At 33.9% G+C, this 9,496-nt stretch overlaps 1 protein-coding gene across 1 annotated transcript; it reads left to right on the top strand.

The window, feature by feature from the left end:
• The first annotated feature begins 2,586 nt into the window (after positions 1 to 2,586).
• LOC149255339 (uncharacterized) lies at positions 2,587 to 8,815 on the top strand. The gene is made up of 2 exons (XM_089455013.1): positions 2,587 to 3,575; positions 8,812 to 8,815. Exons 1-2 carry the CDS (start codon positions 2,587 to 2,589, stop codon positions 8,813 to 8,815), a joined length of 993 nt encoding a protein of 330 aa, XP_089311139.1.
• Positions 8,816 to 9,496: the final 681 nt, after the last annotated feature.

Raw genomic sequence — 9,496 nt, 5'->3', positions numbered from 1 at the left:
AATATTCAAATGTTTGTGGTGGAATGTTTGGTTTTCTAACAAAATAAATTTGAAACAATTAAGACCCTAGGTCTACTACAACCTTTATCCATTCCAAGCCAACGTTGGGAGGAGGCTTCAGTGGATTTTATCACAGGTTTACCCAACTCCGAATGAAAGAGTGTTATCATGGTGGTAGTTGAAAGACTTACCAAGTATGCACACTTTTGTGCATTATCTCATCCATTTAAAGTGAGTACAGTTTCTACTGCATTTATAGAAACAATTCAAAAGCTACATGGAAACCCAAAGATTATTGTGAGCTACAAAGATCCCATTTTCACTGGAAACTTTCAGACAGAATTATTTTCTTGTCTTGGTACTCAGTTAGCTCATAGCTTACCTTATCATCCTCAATCTAATGGGAAAACTGAGATAGTAAACAAATGTTTGGAAGGATATCTTCATTGATTTGTATCTGATAAACAGACACAATGGGTCAAATGGTTGCCTCTGGGTGAATGGTGTTATAACACTTCCTTCCATACTGCAACAAAAATGACCCCATTTATGGTAGTTTATGGATATCATCCACCATCCATCACATCATATTTAAGAGAAAATTCTAAGGTTCAAGTAGTGGAAGATCACATCGAGCATCATCAGCAAGTTCTCCAACTCTTAAATGATAACCTCACCTTCGCGCAAAATAGAATGAAACAGCAGGCAGATCAACATCGCAGCGAAAGAAGTTTTGATGTAGGTAATTGGGTATTCCTATGGCTACAACCATATAAACAAATGTCCCTCAAGCAAGCTAAGAAGGATAATAAATTATCACCAAAGTATTATGGTTTATACAAGGTGTTGCAAAAGATAGGTACTGTGGCATACAAATTGGAGCTTCCTAAATCTTCCTGAGTGCACCCAGTTTTCTATGTTTCATGCTTAAAGAAGATTACAGGTGACAAGCTTCCAGTTCAAACAATATTTCCAAAACTTGATGAGGAAGGAAAAATCATATTGGAACATGAAGCAGTCAAAGAAACAAGAACTCGACAGCTATGAAATCGATCAATTTCATAGTTTTCGAATTAGTCACCGGAGATTCCACAATAAGAACATTTTTCTGCCAACGTTTCAAATCCCAACCGGGATCCATCATGAGGACAACTTGAATGCTTTGATAGAAGAAGAGCAGTTTTTAGGGTTTAAATAGAAATGAGGAGAGAAAAGAGGGGAAGGTCGGCTCTCAATTTTTTGAGAAGTCGACTGCCTCTTGATTTAATTGACTCATTTAATTAATTATTATTATTATTATTATGATTATTATTTTTGAAATGAATATAATTATTTTAATTATAATTATTAATATAATAATTAATTATATTAATTATTATTAATATAATAATTAATTATTAATATAATAATTAATTATATTAATATAATAATTAATTATTTTAATTATTATTAGTTTAAAAATTAATTACTAATTAAAATTAATTATTAATTATTATAATTATTAATTAATTATTAATTATTATTATTATTAATACAAATTAATTATTATTAATTAATATATTTATATTAAAATTAATAGAAAAGATTATAATTACATTAATTATTGCAATAATATAATAATTAGTGATTAGTAATACCTATAATACCAAAACAGTCATATATATTTTAAAATAATGGATATGATTATAATTATTATAATAACTATTATTAATGTAATAATTAATTTTATTAATTATTATTATTAATATAATAAATAATATAATAATTAATTATTAAAATATAATACTTAATTAATTATATTAATATAAATTTGATAATTAATTATATTAATTAATATTAATTAATATTGATTAATATTAAATTTTTTTAATTATTTGAGAATAGATATTTAAGATTATTATTATTATATTAAAATAGATATAAATTTTTATAATCAGAAATTAATAAGGTGATTAAATTAAATATCTAATTAATTAATATTGTAAAGTTAAATGTAGAATTATTATTATTATTGCTATTATTATTATTATTATTATTATTATTATTATTATTATTATACTCATATCAGGTTAATTTTTCCGATTAGGGGAAACCAACTTCCACTAATCTCCATGCCATTGTCTCTGTTGAGATTATGTGGGTGTTTGAAAATCTCAAGAGCTTCTCTGATCTTTCTCTTATGGTGTTGCTCTTCCTTAGCGATAATGGAGGCGTTTTCCAAGAAGACATGGTGCTTAGTTTTTGACGAATGTTCTGCGAGGGCGGAAGAACGAGACCTTTCATTTTTAATATCAGCTCCATGTTCTTTGAGTCTGGACTGCAGAGAACGGCCTGTTTCACCAATGTAGCTTTTTCCACATCAGCAATCGATCTTATAAACCCCTTTAAGTTGTTGTTTATCAATATTATCCTTAACCGATCTCATACTTGAATGCGGTGGGCAGAAGCTCATATATTACGGCTGGTTTCACTGATAAAGACTTTAACACCATGGCGCAGAATCAGTTTGAGCCCCAGGCTGTAATCATCGAACAAATTAACCTAGATTCGGTGGGCAGATACTCAGATACAATGAATTGAAATTTAATGGCGCCCTTTCAGTCTGATTCCTTGGTCAACCCATCCGGATCAAAGCTAAATAGAAAAGTTGTAAATTTATCTTCCCAAGGTTTAGAACCCGAGGTCATTAATGTCCTCAGAAAAGGCCTTGGATTTGTTGTTGCCCCAAAAAATCTTCCTGTTGAGAAAATGATTTGTAATATAGAAGATGGGATTTACAACCTTCCCTTGGAAGATAAGGAAGCATTAAGGCAAGAGTGCTCCCTTATTATGAGAAAGGCCAAGGTTCCCAAGAGCAATTTGAGTAAAGCAGAACAGAAGGCCTTCAAATCCCTACGTAACAATGAAAAAAATGTGGTTCTCAAGGCAGATAAAGGAGGAGCAGCAGTGATTCTGGATAAAGAAGATTATATATGCAAAATGAACGAACACCTCAATTGTTGTAGTTATAAGAAACTGAGCAAGAACCCGATCCCCAAGATTATGAAAGAGGTGAAAAAGGCAATTTTGGAATCCAACCTTGATGATAAATTAAAGAAGAAATTAATTCCCTCTAGTGAATGCATCCTTAGGATTTATGGGCTACCCAAGATCCATAAAGAAGGAGTCCCTCTCAGACCAATTGTCAATACAATTGGATCCCCAACCTATGAGCTCGCTAAATACGTTGCAAAAATCCTCAGGCCCCTTGTCGGAAACATTGATTCGTTCATCAAGGACTCCCATGACTTTGTGAATCTCATTAAGAATGAGAAATTAGAGCGTGGAGACCTCCTTGTTAGCTTTGACGTTGTGTCCCTATTCACCAAGATTCCTCTTGAAGAAGCCATTCAAGTTATAAAAGAGGTTTCTGATCCAGGGACTGCAAGATTGGCTGAAATCTGCTTGCGATCAACAGTTTTCACCTTCCAAGGAACATTTTATGAGCAAACAACTGGAGTGGCAATGGGATCCCCCCTTTCACCGGTCGTGGCCAACCTTTACATGGAATATTTTGAAAAGAAGGCCCTCGATTCGTACCCTTTGAAACCAGGATGGTGGAAGCGATTCGTCGATGATACTAATATAAAATGGACTCATGGTAAAGCAGAGCTTGACAAGTTCTTTATTCACCTAAATTCCATCTCCTCAGAAATAAAATTCACTATGGAGCTTGAAGAAAACATGAGCATTCCTTTCTTAGACATCCTCATCATGAGAAAAGATGATGGCTCCATAGGGCACAAAGTCTTCAGAAAGTCCACCCATACAAAGAACTACCTCCACGCTGACTCCCACCATCATCCGGCCCAGAAGCTTGGTGTTCTAAACACTCTTGCTATCAGGGCCCTTCGAATTTCTGATGTTGATCATCTGGATGAAGAAAAGAGGCATTTAGTCTCAACCTTTAAAGGTTTAGGCTAGAAAGAAAATGAGATTAAAAAAGCAATTCAGAAAGCCGAGAAAAGGTTGTTATCTCATGAACCTAGAGCCCGAGATCAACCTGAGGGGGGTAGGGTTTTTCTTCCTTACATTCATGGAGTTATAGATAAGATTGTGAAAGTCCTAAGAAGGAAAAACATAAGCACGCAATTCTCAGCCCCTGGAACTATGAGGCAAAGTATGAGATCGGTTAAGGATAATATTGATAAACAACAACTTAAAGGGGTTTATAAGATCGATTGCTCATGTGGAAAAAGCTACATTGGTGAAATAGGCTGCTCTCTGTAGACCAGACTCAAAGAACATGGAGCTGATATTAAAAATGAAAGGTCTCGTTCTTCCGCCCTCGCAGAACATTCGTCAAAAACTAAGCACCATGTCTTCTTGGAAAACTCCTCCATTTTCGCTAAGGAAGAGCAACACCATAATCGAAAGATTAGAGAAGCTCTTGAGATTTTCAAACACCCGCATAATCTCAACAGAGACAATGGCATGGAGATTAATGGAAGCTGGTTTCCCCTAATCAGAAAAATTAACCCGATATCAGTATAATAATAATAATAATAATAATAATAATAATAATAATAATTCTACATTTAACTTTACAATATTAATTAATTAGATATTTAATTTAATCACCTTATTAATTTCTGATTATAAAAAATTATATCTATTTTAATGTAATAATAATAATCTTAAATATCTATTCTCAAATAATTAAAAAAATTTAATATTAATCAATAATAATTAATATAATTAATTATCAAATTTATATTAATATAATTAATTAAGTATTATATTTTAATAATTATTTATTTATTATATTAATAATAATAATTAATAAAATTAATTATTACATTAATAATAGTTATTATAATAATTATAATCATATCTATTATTTTAAAATATATATCAATGTTTTGGTATTATAGGTATTACTAATCACTAATTATTATATTATTGCAATAATTAATGTAATTATAATCTTTTCTATTAATTTTAATATAAATATATTAATTAATAATAATTAATTTGTATTAATAATAATAATAATTAATAATTAATTTTAATTAGTAATTAATTTTTAAACTAATAATAATTAAAATAATTAATTATTATATTAATAGAATTAATTATTATATTAATATAATTAATTATTATATTAATAATTATAATTAAAATAATTATATTCATTTCAAAAAAAATAAAATTAATTAAATGAATCAATTAAATCAAGAGGCAGCCGACTTCTCAAAAAATTGAGAGCCGACCTTCCCCTCTTTTCTCTCCTCATTTCTATTTAAACCCTAAAAACTGCTCTTCTTCTATCAAAGCATTCAAGTTGTCATGATGATCGATCCGAGTTGGGATTTGAAACGTTGGCAGAAAAATGTTCTTACTGTGGAATCTCCGGTGACTAATTCGAAAATAATGTACCACAGAGGTCTTAAATCCACAATTTCATAGTATCTCATCAAATGGAAAAATTTACCCCTCGAATATTCCACATGGGAGGATGAGAATTTTATATAGAAGCATCCAGAACTATTGAAGCATTGAGGACAACACTTTTTTGAGGGAGAGGGGCATGTTAGGTCCTAGAATACTAGTGATTCCCTCATTACTATTGTCGTTGTATCCCTTATTGTTATTGTTGTGCCCCTATTGTCCCCATATTATTATTATTGTCCCCCATAGAATCCCACTATTGTTATTTTTGTGCCCTTATATTATTATCGTTAGGTCGACTTTGGTTATATTGTGACCCCTTAGACTCCTATATATAGAAACGAGGTTTTGGAATTTGTATCATCCAAGAATTGTTCATTTGTGTAATGTAAAGGAGGTGGCCCCCTCGCTTATTTATAAGGCGTTGATCTATATTTTCTATCTTTTTGTGGGCTGGGCTAGTTTCATAACACTTAGGAAGAATGAGAAATTATAGAAATGTTGGTCCATTTGAGTAGCAGTAAGATGACAGGACAAAGACGTCCTCCTTTTTATGGCAGACCCTAGAGGTGTGCATGCAATAGGGGTGGAGCCATTTACACCATATAAGGGAATTCAATCAAATCAAGACATACAGAAGACAATGGGGAATATAACCCTCCCTAGCTTTGATGGTTTAGTCAGGAGCTTTGCCAAAGAGTGGGTGCAAAAGTTGGACACATACCTCGAGCTAAACCCCTTGAGAGGTGGATGCTATAAAGTATGTTTCCTTACATTTGGTTAGAGATACACATGAATGGTGGTATCATGGGTTGGTCACTTTGGTTCATGTAGGCATGACATCATACACAAAGTTCACATAAAGACTCATTGAGAGATTTGATAGAAAGGACACCAAACCTCGTCAAAAGGAGTGGATAGGATAGGATAGTTAGACGATGAGACTAGAAGGGAGCTTTGGAGAAGGAAAATTTGCTTCACATGTGAGGATGCATGGAACCTAGGGAACAAGTACACTAAGGGCAAGGTCCACTCTGTTGAGGTGTTTTCTGATAGCGAGCCTAATGACGACGTTTAGCATGAGGTAGATAACATGAGTGATTGTGAAAAATAATTAGATCTACCTAGTGTGACTTAGGAGCCACCAGCATTAGAGATCCCATTGATGGATCAGTTAAGACAATGGTAGAGCGAGTAGGGCATGTACCAATAGGGATATCTATTAGTAAGGTTCCATTAGGCACAAAGGTATCCAGAATGATGACAGGGTTTTTAGAGAATTTTCACCAACAATAGATTCAATAGCATAAATCCATCCTTCCAACAATGAAGAAGAAGGCCAAGACAGACCAAGAAACCATATTACAATAGAATGGTGAACTGGAGGACATGAGGGCAGTTTGTGCCAAGTCATTGGTGAAGTCGACTCACATTGGGGAACAATTGAAATCCCTAATGAAGTAGCGAGAGTCGTATATTTTAGAGTGTTAGAGAAACCCTTTTTCATACATACATAGATGGAGCTTGAAGTATTGTTAGGTTACCTATGCACATTGGATAGAAAGAGGTAGAGTTACCTAGACATATCTTATGTGTTGACCTCACTAGCGGGACAATGTGACATGAATTGTGTGAAGCACAACATTCACATGGTGGAGTTGTGACATGTACATGTGTTCTTACATTTGATCTCTCTCATGGCGTTCAGTGGTGAGAGGTACTGATTTTGTACTCAATGGAGTGGGCTAGGCATCTAGAGATATCCATGGTTGGGAGTATAGTTCAGCAAGGGTCATGGGTTACCAGATGATTCAATGCACCAAGGGGGTCTTAAGAAAATCTCACTAACTAATTAAAAGGAAAACCCACTTTAGTGACTCACTTAAGAAATAAAAGAAACTAAGGGAGAAAGGTGAAGATAAATTATATAAGGGGGAGAAAAGGGAATGTGACTTCATTCTTGCCAATTTTAATTTTATAAATGGATTTCTTATGAGTTGATTAGCGCAAGGGTTTGGAGTGACATTGAGCATAAGGATTTCAAGTATAATCCAACCTGGTTTCGAAGAAATTTCATTGCCTCCCTAGCTATAAAATCAGAGGGGTCCATCACAGGGCTTCACTTAAGCTTCAATTTAGTCAGTTCCTAGTAGTGTGCATTTCCTATATGTGAGGCATCGGTTAATTTGGCCACTCATAGATTTTGTAGCGGAGCTTGTGGGGGAGATTTTCTAGGAATTACTTCAACATCTAGAAGTTAGAATTTTGGTGGAGATTTTAGCAGTTGATTGGACCATATTTGAAGGTTGAATTTCTCTCTTCCTAGAAGTGCATGTGTCTCCATAGAGGAAGCTTACATAGCCTATTTTGTTGAGTAGAATATGATCTCCTTAGGGCTTGGGGGTTGAGAGAATTTTGTGGAAAATTATCAGAGGATTATGGAGTTTTTAATTCGTCAATTTTGGAACATTTATAGTAGAGTTTCAAACCAAATGGCTAGTTGGGAAATTCGCACCAGTTGCAGGGGTTTCTCTCTCTTAGGTTTCGGTCCAAACCCTTTATGGGTTAATATTTTGGGTTTTTCTGCGAGGATGTCGCACACCAAATTTCAAACCAATCGGAGTCTTCATACCATAGTTCATTTTCTCCATCTTAGGTTGTTTTATTCATTTACTGTACCAAAGACTATGTTTCTTAGATGTGGAACCAGAGGAAATTGAGCAAATCATATTAGGGTTTTTATGGGTTTTTGGCAGGGAGTCTGTGGGTGGAGTTTCAAGTTGATCCAAGCATTATTCAATCCATATATCATCAATTACATCTAGTAGTTAGTTGCAAATCATTTACCGGGTCATGTATGTCATAAATCTGAGTCATACACTTATTGGGTTGGATAGATATTTTAAGGTTTTGTCCTTCTTTCTTGGGAAGCCGAGGTTCCTTCATCACTTCTTTGATGTACTCATTTTTCACGATGTAATAAAATGGCTTAGTGATTTTATTGTTATTATCTTTTTCTATTTTCTTTTTATTGTTATTCCCTACATATTTCAGTTGTTTTAAGTTCATCTTTGTTATTTACTATATTTTTAGTAAAAGGGACCTTTATAGCCTAATAGGTCACAAGTTTCACATTTTGATTTATATTATCAAATCTATAGTGACATGACAGCATCTATAGTGACATGACAGTTTACAAATCAATTAATCTGTTTTATTCTAAAAAAACATCATGTTGATAAGAAGCTCATTAGCACACTATCAATTAGGAATAAATTTAACTTTAGGTTAATAAAAGTTTTTCGTAAACTGCATTGTAATGATTGAAGTGTCTATCTTTATTATTGTATGTTGTAATTATTAATATGTTTAACTTTTCAGGTAAACATTTCACCTATTTTCCTACTAAAATATAGCTTTCTCAATATCAAAACTATTAAGAAAAAATGGTGCCCTATCAAAGATAAATAAGAAAGACATCAAAACAAAAACCCTATATTCCACTGCTTGGTGGCAAAATAAAATTGGTGTCCTCTAAGAGATAAATAAGAAAAACATCAAAACAAAAATCCTATATTCCACTGCTTCGCTGCATAGTAGTGGCCTAGAATATTGTGAAATATTACTGTTCTCCAAAACAAAAACCATATATTCCACTGCTTGGCTGCATAGTAGTGGCCTGGAATATTGTCAAATATTATTGTTCTCCTGTCACGTTATTCTCAGTTATTTGTTGGTTCAGGTTTTACTGCTAGGGACGGTGATCCATGAATTGAAGAGTTGCTGGGCCTGATGCTTCTGCTGGTACTGCAAATGGGGATGGGGCTTCGGCTTCGGCTTGGTTCCTGATTCTGTTTGGGCTTCTACTACGGCTTGCTCTCCAATTTCGGTAGCTGCTGCGACTTCTGCTCCTGCTGCGGCTGCGGTATCTGCTGTTTGGACTTCTGCCCCTGCTGGGGCTTATGTTCCCGCATCGATTTTGGCTCCTGCCGCGGCCTCTGCTGGGGCTTAAGCTCCTGCCTCGATTTTGGCTCCTGCCGCGGCCTCTGCTGGGGCTTAAGCTCCT

The sequence above is a fragment of the Pinus tabuliformis genome, chromosome 7, assembly GCF_031772625.1.
Source record: "Pinus tabuliformis cultivar Carrire ecotype Pingquan chromosome 7, CPIR1, whole genome shotgun sequence".
NCBI classification, from domain to species: Eukaryota; Viridiplantae; Streptophyta; class Pinopsida; order Pinales; family Pinaceae; genus Pinus; species Pinus tabuliformis.
This window is presented reverse-complemented; position numbering and strand designations above follow the sequence as displayed.